Raw genomic sequence first — 22,589 nt, 5'->3', positions numbered from 1 at the left:
GGTAGTCGAGGTGCCAGAAGCAGCTGTGCTTCAGTACCAATCACCTCTGAGGCAGCTTGGACTCCTTCATAGGCGGCTAAGATTTCCTTCTCTGTGGGAGTGTAGTTGGCTTCGGATCCTCTGTAGCTTCGGCTCCAGAATCCCAGTGGTCGTCTTCGAGTCTCACCTGGCACCTTCTGCCAAAGGCTCCATGACAGGCTATGGCTCCTGGCTGCAGAGTAAAGCACATTCTTTACCTCTGATCCTGTCCTGACTGGGCCAAGGGCTACCGCATGAGCGATTTCCTGCTTGATCTGGGCAAAAGCTTGCCGCTGTTCTGGGCCCCAGTGGAAATCGTTCTTCTTGCGGGTAACCAGGTAGAGAGGGCTCACGATTTGGCTATACTCGGGAATGTGCATCCTCCAGAAGCCTATGGCACCTAGGAAAGCTTGTGTTTCCTTCTTGTTGGTCGGTGGAGACATTGCAGTGATCTTATTGATGACTTTGGTGGGAATCTGACGCCGTCCATCTTGCCACTTCACTCCCAGAAACTGGATTTCTCGAGCAGGTCCTTTGACTTTGCTCCTCTTGATGGCAAAGCCAGCCTTCAGGAGAATTTGAACGATCTTCTTTCCCTTCTCAAAGACTTCTGTTGCTGTGTTTCCCCACACGATAATGTCGTCAATGTATTGCAGGTGTTCTGGAGCCTCACCCTTTTCCAGTGCAGCCTGGATCAGTCCATGGCAGTTCCGGTTCGGTGACGGTTTGTGAAGATGAGGACACTGTTGCCTTGCCTTTGGTTCCTTTTGCCTCTGTGACACTCTGTGTAGACACTGCTGCTGTTGCTCTGCTTCTTTTTCCCCCTTCCTCTTCCTTCAGAACACGCTGTATCACACCATGTAGTGTTTTGATTCTAAGCATGGTGTGGGCCGTGCAGAGAAGACAAAGCAGGACTAACGACAACATCATGCTGTCCTTGGCATCTAGAGGGTGCTTCACATTTTCAAAAACTGCTGTGTCATGCCTGAAAAGCTGGAAAAAAAATCATTCTTCACCCCTCCCCACAGGGGCTGGGTGAGATTGTTGAGGCCCCAAATGTAGCATCCTAGACCAGAACAAGAAAACAAAACTGGGTGCATATTCTGAATGATGTTCATTGCCTCGGAGTTTATCAAGCAATGGACATAATAGACCACTAAAGCAATTTTAGTACCATACCCAGATCTACGCAGGAGTATTAAGACTGGCAGATAGTGCCCCAGTTGTGGAAAAATATAGAGAGATAGATATAAGACACATGTAAGCATGTTGAGCATCATAGCGAACAGGTGTCTTCTTCAATACAAAATTGTAATTCTGACTTTTCTCAGTGCCTCCTGCCCCACGTTGGGCGCCAAAAATGTAGTGGTTTGAAAGCAAAACAAATGAGAGGCTCCAAGTCAGAGACACAATTTAATAGGAAAAAAAAAAAAGGAAAGAAAGTAAATAAAATAGATGCAATAATACAAAAGACCACTGACAGAGTCAGAATGCAACCAGAGTGGAGTGATGGAAGCAGTCCAGATGAGGTGGTCTTCCTGAAGCAGTGATCTTGTAGAAAAGTTTGGTAGCTCGGGTCCTCTGGGAATCTAGTGGGTAAGCGCCCCTCTGGTGTTCAGAGTCTCAGCTTATATCCAGGCTGGAATGCTTGATTCCTCCCTCTGGGCGGAGCATCTCACAATGGGATTGTGAGTCATGTGATAAGGCCTGATGGGCCCTTTAACAGGAGATAGTCCAGGAGGGGGTTATCTGTGAGCTGTGTGGCAAAGGCGCTGATGGGCCCATTAATAAAAGATAAGCCAGAGTGGAGGAGTCAGGGAGCACTGCCTCACCTGGTTTCAACAGTTCATGAAGATGGTGATAGGATATACTTCAACCCAGGACACACCACAATAGCTGCACAGCTCCTGGAAGCAGATTTTTGAGCTGGAGGCCCACATTGCAACAAGCAAAAGGTGAATTTCTCCCTGGGATGGGAATAAGCTAAAACTGAGCTGAAGGATTTAGTTTGACATGCATATCAAATCGACTTTTTATGCAGTTCTGCATGAACATAAAATATGGTTTAAGCCTTTAAACATAAAACTTCACTTTTCATCAGTGAACATATTACTTCTTTGCCCAGACCAATCATCGAGAATTTATTTCATAAATGTAAGTATTTTTAGGTTTTAGAACATAAATTATGGGGATTCTAAGTTAAAAACACATGATTCCTGTTTACTGGTTCTGTTGATGTCATCATCAAGAACATTTCAAATAATCATTACATGTTTCTTTTTGTCATGCTACAATAACCCATCACTATGCATCATGGAAGCCAATGCTAAAACTGTAGAATATATTACACTTCTTCCATGGCATTTTAATCTTCCAGCAGCAGCATTTCAAAAACAGAAAAGACTATGCACTAACAAAAATTTTTGAAAAGGAAGTGAAGGATTCATTTGCAAGTACCTTTATTAAGAATCACAGAACTGTCAGGGGTGGAAGGGACCTTTGAAGACCATCCAGTAAAACCCTTCAGCTGTCGTGCAGCCCAGTCTGAAGCAGGTGACACTAGAAGAGTCCCAGGTAGGTTTGGAATGGTCTTCAGAGAAGGAGACTCTACAACCTCCCTGGGCTACCTGTTCCACCCTCAACCTAAAGTTCTTGTTGTGGTAGAACTTCTTGACTTTTAGTTTATTGCCATTGCTCCTTGTACTGTCACCGAGCACCACTGAAGGAAGTCTGGCACCATTTTCCTGGCAACCGCCTTGGAGATACTTAAATGCATTAGTGAGATCCCCTCACAATCCTCTCTTCTCCAGACTAAACAAGCCCAGATCCCACCTCAACCCATAACAGAGATGCCCCAGACACCTCATCATCTCTGTGGCCTCCACTGGACCATCATCAGTACCTCCTTATCTTTCTTCACCTGCGGAAAACAAAAATGAACACAATACCCCAAATCTGCCTCGCTAGGGCAAGAAGAGGGCCAGGATCACCTCCCTGACCTGCTGGCCACACTCTTCCCGATGTATCCCAGGATCCCACTGTCTCTCCTGGCCCCTAGAGCACACATGACATGGTCAACCTGTCACCACCAGCACTCCAAGGTCCTACCCAACAGAGCTGGTCTCCAGTGGGTCAGCCTCCAACCTATGCTGGTTACAGGGCATTATCCCCCCACAAGTGCAGGACCCTATACCTACACCTTGAAGAAGAAAAGCCCCTAAGTCTACTATTCCATTTTAAAATACATTTTGTTCTCTGATAGTTGCAACTCTGCAACATTTTAAGGACAAGATTTTATGCTAATTAATTTTTGTGGTTTTTCTCTCTCCAAAAACACAGGAAATACAATCTACCCAGCAGGTTAGCTTATAAATGGCAAGCACGTGCACAAGAGAGCTACATCAACATCCAGAATACATGTCTTGTAAAGAATGCCATAGGAACAGAATCAACAAGATGAAAGCAAGCAGCAAGAAAAATAGGGAAAAAAGCCATCACAAACACTACTACATCTTCATAAGTGATCATAAGGTTAGAAATGTTTTTACCCTCAAATAGCTCAGTTATATAATTCCAATTAATAGTGTAGAGTTCTAAACTAACATTTTATGAGGTTAATCAACGTAAGGTTTACCCAAATTACTTTGTTTTTTGGGTGAAGAGCTCAAAGCAGGAGGAACCTGAATACTGCTTCTCATATTTAATTTTTAAATCTAAAACTGTTTTATTTGATAGCTACTTCTAATTGAAACACCAAGTAGTCTGAAGAATTTCCATTTAAAGGGGATTATACGCAATCCTATCAAGTTATTCTTCAAATATTACAAGGAAGAACAATTTCTTCCAAAAGGCTGGAGACAAGAATATAAACATGCTGCCAAGCAGAATATTGAGATTTGGTAAAAAACCAAATTCTGAAGAGTCAACCTGAAAGAAACTTTCAAAGCTGAACAAGACTTTCAGTCTCTACCCTCCACCTGCTCAGTAAAAATGAAATAGAAGTAAACAAGTAATATTCCTCAGTGATAAGTGATCTGACTGCAGATGTAAGGAAAGGCTTTATACATTACCAGAAGAGCGAAGGATAACTGAAAGGAAAAGTTAGCATCTTGTTATCTGATCATATTCTGAAATGCCTCAAGATTTTATGTATCATTTGCTAGCATATTGTTCAGTTTTGCACATTATTTACACAAAAGATTCAATACTGAAACAAATACAAAAACAAAATTTTACCTGTCTTCATCTTTATGGGACATTAAGTAATGTGTGTTGTGGTTTTCAAACTCATTCCAAAACATACTGTCACTTAGAACATTGTTTTGTTCTTGAGTTACTGCATTTCTTCTTAAGTCTATTTCCACGTTCTTTTGATGACTGTGCATTCTTGAGAGAAAGAACACCCCAGAACTCATCTCATCTTCGCAATCTCTCAAGGGACACTTAGGATGGCATTGCTGAACATCAGCAATTCCAATTCTCCTCCAGGAATCACCCTCCTTTTCATCATCACTAGAGAGATGACTTTCTCTCTCCAGTTGTTTTCCAATATTTTGTTTTCTAATTTTAGGTCGCACTACTAGCTCACATGAATTTTCTTGGTCAGTTTCTCCATCACTGATGTTTGATACATCAGCAACTGATATGGGGGTTCCAATTCCAACATCCACTATATGTTTAGTCTGCTGTGTTTCATGGTAACTGTCATCATTCAGGCTAATTTTCGGTATGACTTCATTTTCAGCAGATTTAAATGTCCTACTGTTTGGACATGCCAAAGGCATTGGTTCTGCTTCTCCACAACTTTCTCTATAGATGCGGTGGTCGAAAGAAGACAGTCCGGACTGTAAGTCATTAAGAGACTCCGCCTCTTTTTCACACTGAGAAAGTATGTTATCTAGTCTGCCCTGAATCAGACCTGCTGCTTCTCTTATCCAAGAATATTTGTCTAGAGCATCCTCCTCCTCTCCATCACTGCTATCTGGCTCATAGGAGTCAATGTTTACAAAAGCAATTCCATTTTTATCATTCAAATCATTATGTCCTCCAGATGTGCATTCTGCATGGTCCACAGATTTTTCATAAGGAGTCATCACATCTTGTGAGATTTGGTTGCCGTCCAGGCCGTAAGAGAATACAGAAAACGGTGATCTGGTCCCTTCAGAAGTTTGGCTTGATGCACTTCGGCAAACAGGTTCTCTAGTGCCGGCATCTTTCGACAAAGGCTCATCTAATAAATCAGCAGAAACTTGAACCAATAGACAGGAATCTTCAGAGAAAGCTGTAAGAAAGAATGCACTGGAATAATCAAAATCAACAGAAATATTCTTGTCTACAACTGCTCGTTAAAAAGAAGGGATAATTTACTAGGACTGCAGTGCAAAGTGATAGAAACATTTATCAGAGATGCAGTCATTCTTCAACAACATATTTACTTTCTAATTTATACAAACTAAGCCTATAGAAATAGATCTAAATTATACAATTCCAGCTACAGATGTGATAGGAACAAAAGAATTAAAGGAACACATACACAAGCAGAATTTTTACATTGTTTATATAAAAGGGAATTTTAAGATAACAGAAAAACTCGAAGAACGTTTCCCTCCATACTGGACTATCCATTCATTAACTGGCTAAATTGTGCCTTCCATCACATTTAGATAAAGCCACTTACTACTACTATAAATTACATACTCAACTGTACCTTGTACCTGCACCTTTGAGTGCAACTCTTCATAAGAACAAAACAGCAGGGTTGAATGTGGTATTACAGTTAATAGTTGCTTCATTACAAATGCATTTCAGTTATATTACACTTGAACACCTCTTGCATAAAGGGACAATAAAGGTCAAATCTAGCGGGAAGAGTTAAAGAGGGTAAAACATGCATACAACTGCTACTACAAAATCAATCCTTTGTTCAAGTGATTTTTAAACTCCTACCCAAGGCAAGAGTCCAGACTATTTTGTCCAAAATCTCATTTAAATTGTTACATAAGGTTCCATTACTAGGTTGGTGAATTTCTGGCACTGAAATCTTATGAGAGGTATGCCCCTCAGCATTAGGAGTCTGACTTCCAGGAAATAACTGTATCTAATTACAATCTTGAGGCTTCTCCACAAAATTGCTATGAGCCATGGCTGGTTGGCAGGCTCCTCTAGAGATCATCCAGTCCACTCCTCTTGCTCAAGCAGAGTCATACATAGTAAGTTACCAAGGATCAAATCCAGTCATATTTTTAATATTGCAAATATTTTAATATTTTTAATTTTGCCAATAACATCTCCTCCTGCCCATTCTGACAGTTTCTTAGATTCCTAAAGCACATGGATGGCAACTTCATGGTACAGGTACTAAAGGAGCCAACTAGGAAAGGTGCCCTCCTTGATTTATTGCTTGGTAACAGAGGGTCTCATGACCCAAGTGGAGACTGATGACAGTCTTGGCCACAGTGAACACGAAGTGATTGAGTTTAAAGTCTCTGGTGACAGAAAGAAAAGCAAAAATTTCAACTCCGGACATGAGGAGAACAGACTTCAGACTGCTCAGGGAACTACTTAGTGAGGTCCTGGGAAAATGCTTTCGAAGGTGCTGGCATCAGTGCTGGTCACATTTTAAGGACCACGTCCCAGGGGCACAGGAACAGGCAATTCCAAAAATGCTGGAAGTCAAGCAAGTGTGGCAGAAGGCTCGCTTGGATGATTAGGGATCTTTTGGAGCTGAAGCAAGAAAAGAAGGTGCATGGCCAGTGGAAGCAAAATCAGGTGACATGGGAGGAATGTAGAGATGCTGCTGCCACTGTGGCGAGAAACTTCACATGGTGAAAAAACTCAGTTGGGGTAGATGCAAGTCAGAAACTGACTTTTTTTTTGTTGTGCCCAGTGGGGGACAAAAAAAAGCTTTATGAAGTATGTCAGTAGCAAAGGCAGTGCAAAATAACATTAGCCCATTACGGGATGAGGATAGTCACCTTAAAGACAGGGACAGAGACAAGGCAGAGATGCTGAATGATTTCTTTGCCCATCTTCAAGACTGATGAAGAGAGGATGTCCAAGGTGGTCCCAGTGCCCTGAGCTGGAGGATGATGACCATCAAAATTGATCAACTCCAGTCAACCCTGGACTTCCATGGGAGCTGCTGCTCCTGCTGAATCTCTGTAAGTTTATAGGACTGGATGGGATTCACCAGAGGGTAGTCAAATAGTCAGCTGATGAACACAACACAGCAAGGCCTCTCTCAATGATTTTTGAATAATTCTGGGAATCTGTAGAGGTCCCAGATGACTGCACACTGGTTAATGCTGTCCCAGTTTCCACAGAGGGCAAGGATGATCCTGGAAAGACAGGCCTGTCAATCCACTTCAGTGCCTGACAAAATTAGAGAGCTAACTATCCTGGTGTAGTGAAAAACATGAAGGAAATGCAGCCACTGGACACAGCCAGCATGACACCATGAGAGGAAAAGTCCTGGCTGTCATACCTAATTTCCTTTTACAACAAGGTATCCCACCTATTGGATCAAGGGAACCAGTTCATGCAATCTTCACGGATTTTAGTGAAGCATTTGATACTGCCTTGCATAGGATCCTTCTGGACAAAACCCAGCACACAGCTGCATAAACACATCATGTGATGGGTGAGTAACTGCCTCATAGGTCAGGCACAAAGGGAATGGAGTGAAAACACACTGGCAACCTGTCGCTAGTGGGATTCCACAGGGCTCCATCCTTGGACCTGTGCTCTTCAAATCTTCATCAACAACTTAAGACACAAGACTGCAAAGTACAATTAAGCAGATTTGCTGATGACACTAAATCAGGACACAGGAGAGCAGCACTGGAGATCCTAGTCAATGGAAGTTCAACATGTATAAGCAGTGCCCTGGCAGCCAGGAGGGTAAATCATGTCCTGTGGGCATCAGGCCCAGCATCACCACCTGGGCAAGGGAGGGGATTGTTCCACTCTGGAACAATCCAGAGTTTGGATTGTCTGGGCTGGGGCAGCCTCACCTCGAGTGCTGGGGGCAGTTTTGGGTACCACCATGTAAGATATAAAGATATTAGTGTCTAAAGGAGGGCCATGAAGATGGTGAAGAACCAACAGAGGGAAGCCACACAAGGTTGAGGTGACTTGGTCTGTTCAACTTGGAGGAGACTGAGGAAAGATCTCTGGCTCTTCAACATTACCAGAGAGGAAGATGAGGGGCAGACACTGATCTCTTCTCTGTTGTTCACGGTGACAGGACCCAAAGGAATGACCTCAAGTTGTGTCAGGGGAGCTTCAGGTTGGATATCAAGTAAAGGTTCTTGCCCCAGAGGGTGGTTGGGCACTGGAATATGCTCCCTAGGGCAGTGATCATAGCACCAGCCTGACCAAGTTCAAGAAGTGTTTGGACAATACTCCTGGGCACCTGGAGTGACTCTTGGGGATGCCATATGCAGGGCTGGAAGTTGGACTCAATGATACTTGTGAGTATCTTCTAACTAAGAAAACATGCAGCATTTTAGGTAATACCTAACCACCCAAATATAATACCAGCTGGGGAAAAATGTAGCATAGTGGAGACAAAGAAAGTAAATCAATCCAAAATGGCTCTGTAAGATAAATTTGAAGAGTTGTAATATACACACAAACAAATGTAAAGGAAAGGCATTTTGTTATTAGAGTAATTTACATACAAAGCAACTGTATTAAGAACAGAGAGATAAAACACCCTTAAACTGCATATATCTAATGACCCATAAAATAACTGCATGCTGCTCTGTGTAACTGAAACAAAAAATGTGGTAGCATTATACAGAAACAATAGGAAGCTCTCCACTAATGTCAATACTGCCTTACAGGAGAGAGACCTTTAACTAGATGAAAGTATAGAAAATGTATGAAGCATGGACAACAATAAACACACTTCAATTACAAAAGATTAAAACCACCCCAAGATGATCTACATCATATAACAGAATACAAAAATGATTGAATACAAAGCTAAAACAGCACTGTGCCATTATCACTTAAGAAGAAAAAAAAAATTAGGATAAGAAAACAGTTTCAAAATAGTCTGTTACAGAGGGAGGAAAAAACCCCCTACATTGTAGAGGCATAGAATCACTTATGTGGGAAAAGTCCACTAAGGTATCAAGTGCTACCATAAATCTAACACTGTCAAGTCCACCCTTAGACTAAGTATACACACCTTTTAAGGACCTCCAGGTGTTGGAGAAGGGAATACATTAATACATCTGTTACTTACCTGCCTCTGGTAAATAACAGATGTGTTAATTACCCAATACAGCCTCACCCCTGGTAAGTGACAGCTATTTCCAATAAAGTTAAGTGTGATAATAGGGAGTGGGTTAGCTGGTGAGCAAAGGATCATGAAGGAACAGGGAATGAGAGAATCATGAAGGAGCAGGATCCTGAGGAGAGAAAATCACTGCTGTGGAGTCAGTCTGGGTCTGCAGTTAGAACCTGTTGTTGGAATTTGCAGTCATAGTACAGCTAGGTAAAAGCCTGCATTCAGAGTCTGCAAACCAAAACATGCAGGCACAGTTTAGCAGGAAATAACCAGCAGTCAGAGGCTGCAAGGGAAACCTCCTACAGTAGGAGCTTGCTGCAGCCACAGTCAGTGAATGGTTGGAGTCAGGATGGCTAAGCTGTATGGAGGAATAAATCAGAACCCCTTTCACACTGTGATAAACAAGCAGTCTGTGTCTGGGCTCCTTTCTACCCTCTAACAAGAGGGCTGTGGCAACATCCAGGAACTGGCAACTCTGCCATTTTCCTGGGCAGCCTCTTCCAATGACTGGCAACTCCTCTGGTGAAGATATTTTTCCAAACAGCCAGTTCAACCTCCCCTGGTGCAATCTGACGCCATTTTCTCTTGTTCCATCACTTGTTATTGGGCAGAAAGAACCACACCCACCTCACTCCAGCCTCCTATCAGGCAATTGTACAAGAGCAGGTAGCCACCCCGAGCCTCCTTTTCTCCGGGGTGAACATCCCCAGCTCCCTCAGCTGCTCTTCATCTGACTTGTGCTCCACACCCTTTCCCAGCCCTGCTGCCCTTCTCTGGACATGTTCCAGCCCCTCAATGTCCTTCCTTGAATTGAGGGGCCCAGAACTGGACACAGCCTTGAGGTGTAACCTACCCAGTGTCCAGCACAGAGGATGGTCACTGCCCTGGTGCCACACTATTGCTGACACAAGCCAGGTGCCCTTGGCCACCTGGGCATACTCATGGCTCATATTCAGCCAGTGTTAAGCAGTACCCCCTAGCCCTTTCCCCCAGGTGCTTTGGAAGATCTAAGGCTACAACAAATGAGTTTTTTTAAGCTGAAAACCTCAGGCAAAGAAATGGGACCATATTTCTAATCCAAGAAGCCATTCTGTTTTTCTCTATTAAATTATTAGTCAGATGTTAATATCACAAAAGGCATTTTGGTAAATATTCATCCAATATTCATTAAACAAGAAAAAGTGATCTAACTGGTATAAACAAAAGAGGAATTTTTAAAGATTTTTCAGAGGCTTAAACTGATTTTCACAAGATTAGAATAGGCATTTTCTTCCTAACGTGCATTTTAATTTGGAGACAAAATAATTGAATGTTATTATTACCTAGTTTGTTAGAACACATTAACTCATTAGGAATGTTCTTCAGGCAAAACTACACAACCTAATATAAATTCATTAGATTATTTCTACTTTAGAAACTGAAATTTAGTAGGAAAGCAAATCAACAACATAGGAAATGTCCTTTTCATATTATTTAAGTGGCTCAATAACATGAGTCACTTATGTGGCTCTTAACATGCCCTCCTCTGGCCCAAAGCATCCCAGTTTGCAACAAAAATAGCACATACACAAAGATATGTACATACATAAAGAATCCTCTTTCTGAACATCTTCCAATTCTAATTGTTTGCAGTTGTCATTCTGTTGATGTCCCTCTCTGTCTTGATTATTCACAAATCGTCTAAACCCAATGTAGGAATGTCTTCTTCCACATCTTCCACCTGTAATAGTCTTATACCCTCCTGCAGGTTTGGGCCAGGCAGTTTTGCCAAGTCCTTGGCCCATGGCTATATGAGATTATGGAGGAAAGAAAAAGATAGAGATACCTGTTAGACAACAATATGTCTTTGTAGTTTCCCTCTTCCCTAAAACTTTGATATACATTTTTTTATCAAGGACTTTTCTATTTCTCTGAAGTCTTATGCGTCATTAACAATATGATTATTAAGAACATAAAGTGCTCTGGGCCTATACATTATGAAAGCATGTAACTGAGTTTTCACCTACACTAAATAATACTGGCAAACACTGTGCCCCCATCTTAACATATTTTTTGGAAATAACAGAGACTTAATTTAAAAAAAAAAATCAAGCCCAGATGTCACAGTTTGTTTGGTTTTTTTTTCACTCTGTTCATAAATCTGACGCAACACATGTATCAGCTTGCAGAAAAGACTTGCAAGCACTATAATGGAAAATCCTTCAGGTAATACAACACAAGCACTCCTAGCTAGCTTATCTTTGTGACTGTAAAAATATAATTAATCAAATCACACCTTCTAAAACAAAAGTCCCAGGGAGAAGGCTTTATTCTTCCTGCTAGAGGTAGTAAGTTCAGGCATGGCCATACAAAGCATTGCTCATACACTGTTTCCTCTTACAGCAGTTTTTCATACTAATGCAACTTACAGCTTTTACCAAGAAAATATGAGATGAGTAAAAAGGAACTTGAGAAACAGTGGAAAAAGGCTGCCAATATTGTAACAAAGAAGATTATAATAGAGTGGTATTATCAGGTATTAAAAATTTGACACAAGGGTTCATGCTCAAAGGCTGTTGCTTGTACAAGTGCAATTAGAAGTTCATTATTTCAGATATACAGTGACTTCTTGTGTCCCTCTAAGTTACTTTTTCACTCTAATCTTTAGTAGATATGGAATTAAAAAAATTCTGTTCTTGAAACTCACCAAATTATAAAGATAACATTAAAGACAAGAAAGAAAGTTTGCAACATTGAGTACTATAAACTTCAGAAAAAATAGGAAAGCTTTTTTATTTCCTGGCTGTGCAACTAATCTCTTCATTACACTTAAAAAGAGAGTATCTGTGGGCAGAGACACATGAAAGAGATTGAACCTCGGCAGAAAAAAATTAGCAGATATGAGGCTTTTTTTCCTCATTTATCTATGAAGCTCTATGTAGTTTGATTACACATAGTTTTCCCTGGAAATATTTTTGAGTATTTTTCCAGACCTGCCCATCCCACATTAAAAACCAGAACCTAAAATGTTTGTCTTGTTATTAATTATACCACTCCCGCAATCTTTAGAAAGGTAAAAACTCTGGTGTCTTTGCAAGACAAAAATCCTGGCAACTAATGCAAGAAAAAACAGGACTGACAATTCGTTTTCGTATCTAGTCAGCCAGTAGTTAATATCTTTATTAACTCAACCAGCATGTTATTTTTTTTTCAACCAAGCTCTGACAATTCTGAAATTTCCCTTGATTACAACACGGTTGATCAGCAGACTGCCAGAGGGAGCTGATTAATTAGCAGCCACATCCAAATCAGCAGAATAAAATCCAACCGTTAGATTAGCAAATCAGAATAGCAATGCAGAAATCTGTTCTCAAACAAGTGTTTGAAACAAACAAGGCAAAAATAAAACAAAATTGAACAATTCTTAATTTCATTTTGTTCTCTAAAACATCAGTATTGTCCAAAAACAGATGTCCACTCAACAGCTCCCTGAATGCAAATATTTAGTTTTTAAAAAACTAATGTTCACAACATGCAAAATCTGTTTAATGCACTACATTTTTTGTTCCAAATAATGGTCTCACATACAGAGTCTCTCATCACATATTCAACTGTTTCTAAAAGATAGTGCAGGTAATTACTCTTCTGTCCTGGGGAAGACTTATTGGATCAAGATAGTGAAAGCTTTCACCACTTACTGGAAGTATGGATGTCACATTTAGTTTTCAGGAGAGACTAACTTCTACCTAAATACTAAACATCTCATAAGTAAGAGAAGGAGGCAGGCATTTATTTACCTACATGCCTAAAATGAGCAGCATTTAGCCACATGAATGCACAGACCAATTTACAAGACACCCTTCAGGCAATGAAGCTGTGAAACACAATATCCTCTCTCAGTTATTTCTTCCAGGCTAGCTCAACCTAAGAAGTAGATATTGCTTTAGAAGCTCAGTTTAGTAGACCTGTTCAAAGCACACCCAAAAACCACCACCAAGATGCACTTCTGCAAAACTGACCAGTCTTAGAGAAGCAACACACCAGTGAATAAATAAAGCAGGGCAAACAAGCTAATTATTCACTTCTCTAGCTGAAGATGCTTATATGCACACCTCCATACTTCCAGAATGTTATTGCAGCCGCCTGAATTCCTCAAAAGGATCACGAACAGGAAGCATTTTGGACTACCAGAGCTGATTAAAAAAATGTGAGAGACTGTCTCATAAAACACACAGTTCACAAACAGGTACGTCCAGCCTTTAACAGGCACTGCCTTAAACACTGACAGAGTGGTGTGCTTCCTCTTTACTTCTACCAACACTGCACTAAGGACACCACTCCCAGAGACAGCAAATTACAGGCTGCAGCACAGAAAGCCTCAGAATCTAGACTCAATTCTAGTCAACTTCTCCTCTTCCACTGATTATAAAAACAGGAAAAAAATTTCCTGTTTTTCAAGATCTAAGTTCAAGGTTAGAGTAGATGCATGCCTGCATGTGTTCACAACCTAGCACTGTAACTTGAGTTACAGAAATCATCCTCGTTCTTGACCACAATACTACATTAAAAACAAAATCTCAAACCAAATTACCGAGCTAGATGTAGGACAACTGGAATTTCCTGCTCAGACAGATGCTGGGAGGATCCTGTTCTCACCCACTGAAAACCAGTCCCCTCCCTTTACTCTCCTCTTCCTTTTGTTCCCTCCTATCACCTCAACACCCTCACATCCTGTGCACTAAGGACAAGTCCAGGAGCTCTCTTGTCTCAAGGAGTGTATGGCTGAAGGTGATCTGAGGCTGGAGCACTCCTTCTATGAAGACAGGATAAGAGAGCTGGGGATGTTCTAAGACTATGAGAGCCTCTAAGATTGCCTGGAGAAGGCTGCAGGAAGACCTTAGAGCAACCTTCCAGTACCTAAAGTGGGGTTACAAGTGATCTGAAGAGGGACTTCTTACAGAGTGTGTAGGGCTATCACACAGGAGGAAAAAGCTTGGCAGACTGACTGGGGGGCCCAGAGGGGAGTGAGCAAGGAGTTGGGGGGGAAACAGTTCCAAGTTGTCATCATTTTCTGCTGCAGGAAGTATATAACTAGCTTTTTGGGGTTTTTTTAAGAAATGTCAAGTTGGCCTCAAATATTTCTCTAGGAACTATTTTTTCAGTCTTTAAACAATTAATATTTATGTTCTTCCTCAGATTTTCCCAGCATTTGTAAAAAAAACTTGTACGTATATTCTGAACCCTATCTCAACACTTGACATAGAAATAAAAATACATCCTTTATCCTACTCAAATGCTCTTTTTTTCTCTTATATCTATGAACAACAGAAAACATTTTCTCCTACAAGGCAACGACAGGATCTCACATTCAAAGTTTGAAAAGGAAAAGCATGTAATACTGACAGAATTACTGTTTTCTAGGTTACCATCTTAAAAAAATAAATTGGCATTTATCCTCAGAAGTATATGAATTCATTTGGCCGTGAAATGGGCAAAATTTAAAACCAACTCATTCTTCACACCCTCCCCCCTGAACTGACTATTTCTGAAACATAAGGAAATCACAACCCTGATCAACACAAATAAATGTTGCAGGTAAAAGCATTTACATCATCTTTTAAACTGTATTATCCAATATTCTTTACCCGGAACCAGTACTCTACATCTCTTTCTTCCCTGCAGGTATTGAAAGCTTCTAAGTGCAGATGAATTTAAAAAATTTTTGAATTAGAATGGAGAATTTTCAGTTTGCTAAGCACCACTGCTCAGGACTGCAAGGAGATTACTTCATTTCAGTTAACAGAAGAAAGGCACACAACAATCCCCAAATCCAGAGGAATATTTCAATTTAAATAACTGAAACAACATACTACTGTCACAGTTTCCTTCTCTTGCCTCTATGGGCAGATTAACACTGAAAGTATTTAATTTTTTTACTATGCTTAAAAGTTTCAAACTACATACATAGCAGATTAATACTCAAAGCAATGAATATTCAGTTAGAATTTATTTTCACTGCCTGGTATTCACCTAAACCTCAGAAAACCGAAGTCTAACCCCTTTAGGCAACTAAGCACCACACAGGTGCTCACTCACTCCCCCAAAAAGAAGAGAAAAGGAGAGAGATTAAGAAGTGTAAAAGTGAAAAAAACCCCATGGGCTGTGATGAAGAGAGTTTTGGAATTTGGGGTTTTTTTAAGGGGAAAAAAAAAAAAAAAGGAGACAAAGACATAAAAGCAAGGAAAATGAATAATGCAAAAACCCCCTAAATGCTCACCAGCAACTCAACAATGCTCAGAAAGCTCCAAAGTCAGAGCAGTCTAGCCAGCCCTCTTTCCCCTACCAGTTGAGCATGATGCCACATGGTCTCGAATATTACTTTGGTCAGCTGGGGTTACCTGTCCCAGCTGTGTCCCCTCCCAACTCCTTGTGCACCCCTAGTCTTCTCACTGGTGGGGTGAGAAGCAGGAAAGAGCTTGGATCAGTGCAAGCCCTGCCCAGCAATAACAAAAACATCTGCAAGTTATCAACACTGTTTTCAGCCAAACATACAGAACACAATCCCATGCAAACTCCCACGAAGAAATTGATCTATTTCTAGAATTCTATCCTAGCTGAAAACAATATGCTGGATGATAAGCAAAAATCAAATCTTTTTCTTATGGATCCAATCTATTCAACCACAAGTTCCTTCCACAAACTCTCTGGTTTAGAAGTGACTTAAGGCTTCTCATTACAATATCTGAGAACACAGTAGTGATTATTTCCAAAAGAAGTATCAGCTCAGGTACAAGTACACTGACAAGTGGAAGATGCTTCAGGGACATACTTTCCAGGCACTTTCTTTTCATCAACCTTACAGGTCATTTTGAATTCTCCTTTGAGCCACAGATTCCAGTAAGTCAATGTTTTTACTCAGTATCATTCCTTCTATTTTCCTGGGGCTGGAAGTAGCCTGTGGTACAAATTCAATAAGGTGCCAGGCTGTTCCACTACTGATATAATTTTAAATTAGAATATTGTTTAGTTGTGGGGTTTTTTTACCTCTCAGATTACATTAAAAAAATACCAAAACCCAAAAGCCATGATAATATCAAAATATTCTGACACTGATCTGAGACTCTTCCCAAAAGAGGCAAATGATCGCCAGAAAACTAAGAGCAGCGTCCTCCCACTTAAATACTAAATGGTTTCTGTTTTGCATTTCCCTAAAAGCCTGCAGTTTTGCATGTAGTTCGTGCCATAAATGCAAAACTGAAGTTCTGAATTATTAGTCTATTAATAGTACACTATTAGTCTATTAATATTACACTATTAACTATTAATTTTACAAATAATTAAAATCTCCATCCACCAAAGTATTAACCAATATGTAGGCTAAAAGAAAGAAGTTCATTTTTATTTTGGACATTGTCTGTATATTCCAAATCTCAATTAATGACCTCCTATAATCAACACAGGCAATTCACAACTCTACCCAAATGCCCTTAGTAGGGCAAATTTGGGAGGAAACTTCCAAAGGGGTCCTTCTAGAAAGCAGATTCAAGCGGTCCTTCCCCTAACTGGTTTGGGGAATTATTTCCTTGGAGAGAAGTGGAAAAACTGTTTATTTAACCAGCAAAGTGTTCACAAGCATAAAAAAATGAATAATATTAAACAATGGAACCTCTTGTTCTGAAGAGATGGAAAATTCAGAAGCCTTGTTCACGGGGTGTAGCTCAGCTTGCTCAGACTCTTCACAGTCCCTCCTGCGCTGGAAAATGCCACATCCCGGGCCCCGGTGGGCCACAGATGTGAGCTCCTGGTGTTTTCTGGGGTTTCAGTCCAGAGCAGGGCTGGTCCTTCCCATGAAAAAGAAAAGCCACAGTCTGGGGAGCTTCTCTGCCTCAGCTAGCTACAAACTAACCAAAAGCAAAGGAGAGATCTGTCCTGCTGTCCCTGCTGCAGACAACACCATCCGGGAGCAGCAATGCGGGGGAGTGAGCGCAGTTTCTGGAAACAAACTCCACCGCTTCTTCTTTCCTCCCTTCGCTCTCAGAACCAGTCTTAAAGGTTCACAACTTGATATCCAGCATAAGCAGAACAGATAACTGAGGGATACAATTTAGCATGATAAAGTCACCCTAGGACACCAAATTATGAAAAAAGTTTTGCCTGACTTGAAATGGAGCAAGTGCTGCCACTATACAAACAAGAGTGATGTATATGCCTGAAAGTATCAGTGATTGCTCTGAAAGAAATGCATTAGATACATTCACAGGACAAGCCATGAATCAGAGACCAAATTTTTTCAAGTCCAGAACTCCCTTAACAAGTGGAGTCCAGTCATCACTTTCCATACAGAGGTGTCTGAATGGGCAAGTTGCTAAAACAACAATCTTGCGGCAGTTCCTTTCTGTCCTTAAACATCCTTGCAGAGCTGAAGATCCTACACAGCTCCCATTCTCTCATCCAAGCTCTTCTGACCAACACAATGGCACAGAATTCCCCTAGGCTGTTTGCCATCTGGTCACTTCAGCCAAGGAGCCAGAGTTACAGCGGTGCTCTGATGCAGCTTCAGGTGTCACTACAATGGGTTGGTTGTCAAGTAGTAAAGCAGCCTACATGACCTTAACTCAGCTCTGCCATATCTCCTTCTTTGAGAGTCTGTCTCCATTTTAAGGAGGCTCAGCAGGCTGTTGCAAGAGCACAGCTGAGGTGGTAGAACTGAGTAATTCCAGTACTGATTTGACACCATTCTCTGACGGTCTATCTGCTTCAGCATTATACACAACTCCTGCATAGGTTTTTTATACAGACTTGCTCTAACTTTTGCCCTGCTTTCTTTACTTTCTTACACATAGTTGTAAATAGTTTGAAGGCATCATTTTCATCTCCTCTGATGAAAATCCTCAATCCTCTGTTTGATCTGATAAACTGACAGCTTTGCCTTACCACTGTAATAATCAATTTTACAGCTTTTATCCCAATAGCTTCAGCAGAAATTACACATTAAATCTCAACAGGGAAGATTAAGCAACTGCAGTACTAAAAGCTTTTAAAGATGAGGACAATGCGCTTGCCATGTACTAGCCAAATAACAGCAAGCCCCATCCTCCCACAGAAAGCTAGCATTTTAACTTTCAGAATAAAAAACCTAACTTCACCAGCAGTCCCTGTAGCAATATGTTCTATTAATACATCACTGGTAATCATCAGGCAACCTTACCTCTCTCCTTCCCCAGAATCACAAGGTTTTGTATTCTAAATAGGTGTACTAAACTAAGGGCACAGACTACTGCTTGTCAGAAGACATACAGAAATTCAGACACTAATCCCCTACCCCCATATCTGTCCTCTCTTACTATAACTTTCACATCTAGTATTCTTTTTTAAGTTCTGATTATGAACTTCTCAGAGGACAAAATACGTCTTTGGATCTGAAACGCTTCCAATAGATGCCAATAATCAACAAAATGCCTTGTCTACAAGACTTGTCTACACTTTATGCAGAAAAGGTACACTTTTGCCAGTGCATATGACCCCAAAACACTTTAAGAAACCAGAACAATAATTTCCTTCCCTCCTGATAAACACATCAACTACGAATGACAAAAGAATTCGAAGGTGGAAGTGCATGCCATGGAATCTCTTTCATGACTGAGGGATATAATTCGTCAGACTAGAAGACCCAAAGATGCATTTTTGCACTGTTGTCTATCATCTTATATAACAGTCTTTATTAAAGCAAAGTTAACTCAAAACACGTAATCAAACCTTACCCACTATCAGAAGTAGTAAAAGCAATTTTTAAACTTTTTCTTCAGTGTTTGGAGGTTTTGTTTTGTTGGTTTTGGTTTTTTTTCCTGAAGAACAGTGAGGTCTCAGCCCAACTCTTCTTCTTTCATAAAATTAATTCTTTATCTTGGATACAAGGATAACAAAAGCCTCTGATCCAATCAACAGACAGAAGAGCTCACCTGAAGTGTCATGAAACAGAACCTGAAGTGATACCAATATACCTGTGAAGAAGTAAGATCATTCTCAATAAGAGAAGCACGGGATATTATTGTCAAGTACGAATAAACAACTGAGGGAGTTACTAAAGGGGGAACAATTGGCCATGTTAAGCTAAGCAGAAGTGTAGTGGAGGATTACAGAGGACCACAACAGACAAAAGCCAAGTCATTGCTTCCCTCTGTTTGGCAAATAGCAACACACAGAGCTGCATTAGAATGAAAACTACAAGACAGGAAAAGTAACCCTTCTATCTTCTCTGCATACAGTTTTTAAATATCTTGCTTCAAAAAAGGATCTGTTTCCACAGTCATATATTCAGCTACCTGAAATGCTGCAAAAGGATTTAGTATAAAAACATCATACTTGAAATAAATCAAATTTGAAAAGCTGTTTTAAAACTACTCAGAATGATTAATGCCATTGGCAGCAGAATTTATAAGTATTTTTTCCCACCACAACAAATGAGCATTTAGCAATTTACATGACCATCCACTCTGTCATCCTTGCATAGTATTGCACTCATTACTAGGAGCTCATCAACAATTACCTCAATTTCCCATACAAGTAAGTCATAGCTGTGCTCTACATGAACAGGTGTGGCCTCTTTGATAACCAAGGTTCTTGTAAGAACTACTGCATTTTGCACCTTGACAACTCAAATAACTGCCCCCGTATTAAATGTGCACATCACCACTACAAGCGCTTCAGGACACTCCCCTGATAAACTGCATGATGTGGGGTTTTTTTGAGTCCAGGCTATCAAAACCACAGACGCTGAAGTTCCACAACTGGTTCAGGTCAGTGTCCTTTAGGGACAGTTACAGTACCCCCTGACCATGGATGTTCTTAACAGAAGGCTGAGATGAGCTCCTTGTCCTTCTCCGGTAGTCTGGGTTTATCTCTGCTTATTCCACATTTGAAGTTGTTCCTGTAACTTGAGCGTTTATTTAATGGTATTAACTGAAGCCTTTAAACACATTTTCCACCTGAAATAAATGCAAAGTAACCCTTTAGAACCTGTCAAAATACACTACTAAACATATAGATACAAGATTGCTGAAGCACCATTGTAACTGAAGTGGGCTCTACTGGACTTAAAAACCAATCCAATAAAATGCAGGGGGTTATTACTGTATCAGTGAATAAATGAATTAGAACAAATTTGTTCCTCATACTTCAGCCAAAACACTATTCAGAAGTATTAGGACAAGCCTTGATGGCATGGCTAAGTTTTATGGTTACAGCTTCAAATGACATCCACACCTCCAATTACCTCACATGCCAAAAGAACATGATCCACTCTGCAAAACACCTGTATGCCAAAAAAACAGGCCCTACTGCTGCACAGCACAGTAATACTTTTGGTTTCATTCAAGCTTTCCTAAGAATCCAAGAATCAAAACGAACTCAGCTCAATAAGTACTATGGGCCACCAGGGATATTACTGTGTAAAAATGGTAGCAATGCTGGCTCAACTTTTTGCAACAAATACCTATTACAGTGTTTGTGGAAGTCATCCAACACATCCTACTAGCGTTTTTCACTTGCCATGCTAAACTGCTTTTGCAAAAGCACACATCTTCATAGGATCAGCTAGCTTAACAAGGCAACAATTCAGATGTATTCCTTATTTTGATGAGGCTTTGATCTGTCAAGAACTCTTGCACCTTACTACACTACACTGCAAATCACTCTATCAGCAAAAGAAATTTTAAAAATGGGCCTATTTCACAGAAGTTCCCTGATCCTGCATTTTAATACAACTTCAAAATAAAGACTTTTGTGACCAACTTTTTACGACACTTCTTCCTTTCTTAGTGGGTGAGAGAAAAATAAACTCTGTGAGTCTGACTCAGCTACAAGTAAACTTACTTTATTACATACATTTACTTACAGAATTCTAAATAAGCATAGATTCTCACAAATGAAATTTCAAGCCATAAAGTATGTATTCTTCATTTTAGCATTACAGAGAACACTAACAGTCTGACACCACTCTTCACTGCTACAGTACACATCTTTTTCTAGATAGTGTGGCAAAAATCCAATCAAAAGTCATTCTTATAAACTGCTTAACTGTGTGCACAGACAAATGCCAATCAAGAACTACACTGAAAAAAAGAAGTGCTGAATATGTTGCAATATAGAAAAAGGGCCTAAACACAGTCCCTGAGCTTTCAAACACATCCTGTAAAGTACACAGCCTCTAAATTTCTAACGAACTTTTTAAGTTTTTGTGCACCACGGAGATTCACATGCTATGTAACTCATATGTTTCAGTGTTAATTCACCAGCAGTACCCAGTAAAGCCAATGTGCACTGCAGAGCATCCTGAGAATGCTCAGCTCCACCATAGCCAAGAATGCTCAGCTCCACCATAGCCAACACCGCTCCCCACAAGCACTTCAAGAGAACTTCTAGAGGTGAAGCAGGAGGTGCTACTCTCCTCTAGGTGCAAAACCCATCCTGGGCAGTATAACTACAGGTTAATTTCACACGTGCGGAAGCAAAGGCACATCAATTACAAGTACTGAAAAATCTGCCCTGGATTCTGGGTCCATAGCACGTTCCATCTGACCCTACGTCTGGGTGTTGGCGCTGCTGGCTCGGACCTCCTCTCCTCAAGCAAAGAGAGAAGTGCGTTTCACAACCTCACTGAAGCGACGTCAGCGATGACACTTCGCCAGCCACTCTGCTCACACCCGCGGGTGCTTGGCTGACACAAGAGACAGACCTCGCGCAGGGCCCTCCCCTTTGCCCGGGGTACTGAGTCACCGCCACGGCGCTGTGGGAGGAAAACTACAGAACACAACAAAAAACCCTGAACAAACAAGAATAAACCAAACCGAAACAACAAAGAAAGGAAATTAATTGCAAGCCCTTTGGCCCCGAAGGCCTGCCCGTGTTTGCTCCATCACTGCGCGCCCCGCCGTCTCCCCCGCTCCCACAAACGGCCCCGGCCCCTCACGGACGGGAACTCGCAGGGCCACCACGGCCCGCCCGCGGTGCCCACTTGACCCACCGGCTGAGGCTCCCGCCCCCGGCCGCAGGCCTGTCTCGGTGGGAAGGAGCAAGGCCGCTGCTCCACAGCACAAACGACCGCCCCCAGCCCTGCCGGCGCTCCAGCCCACTGCTCCGAGTCCCCGCCCGCCCCCTTTGTGGGCACCCGGCGGAGCCGGGCCGGGGCCGCACTCACTCACCCCGCCCTCTCCCACCGCCGCCTCCCACCCGCCACCGGCGCCGCGGCCAATCCCGCCGGCAGCAGGGCCTGCGTCGACCAATCATGAGCCAGGGC

The 22,589-nt window shown here is 41.4% G+C and overlaps 1 protein-coding gene across 3 annotated transcripts in view; it reads right to left on the bottom strand.

Annotated features, from left to right (window-relative positions):
* The window catches only part of PJA2 (praja ring finger ubiquitin ligase 2), a 43,438-nt gene extending 21,049 nt beyond the window's left edge, over positions 1–22,389 (bottom strand). For 2 of the 3 annotated variants that reach the window (XM_066181837.1, XM_066181839.1), the window contains exons 1-3: positions 19,057–19,296; positions 10,902–11,102; positions 4,255–5,299 (exon numbers count right to left, since the gene is read on the bottom strand). In XM_066181837.1, coding sequence (XP_066037934.1) covers positions 4,255–5,299; positions 10,902–11,100 — 1,244 coding nt within the window. In that variant the 5' untranslated portion in view covers positions 11,101–11,102; positions 19,057–19,296. Of the gene's footprint in view, positions 1–4,254; positions 5,300–10,901; positions 11,103–19,056; positions 19,297–22,316 lie in introns of those variants that run through there. The other variant, XM_066181838.1, reaches the window with a different exon arrangement.
* Between the last annotated feature and the right edge of the window lie 200 nt (positions 22,390–22,589).

This window comes from Chamaea fasciata, unplaced genomic scaffold, assembly GCF_029207755.1.
Source record: "Chamaea fasciata isolate MVZ Bird 193981 ecotype frontalis unplaced genomic scaffold, bChaFas1.0.hap1 SCAF_4, whole genome shotgun sequence".
Taxonomy (NCBI): Eukaryota; Metazoa; Chordata; class Aves; order Passeriformes; family Sylviidae; genus Chamaea; species Chamaea fasciata.
The sequence above is the reverse complement of the archived record's forward strand: the minus strand, read 5'-3'. Positions and strand labels throughout refer to the sequence as shown.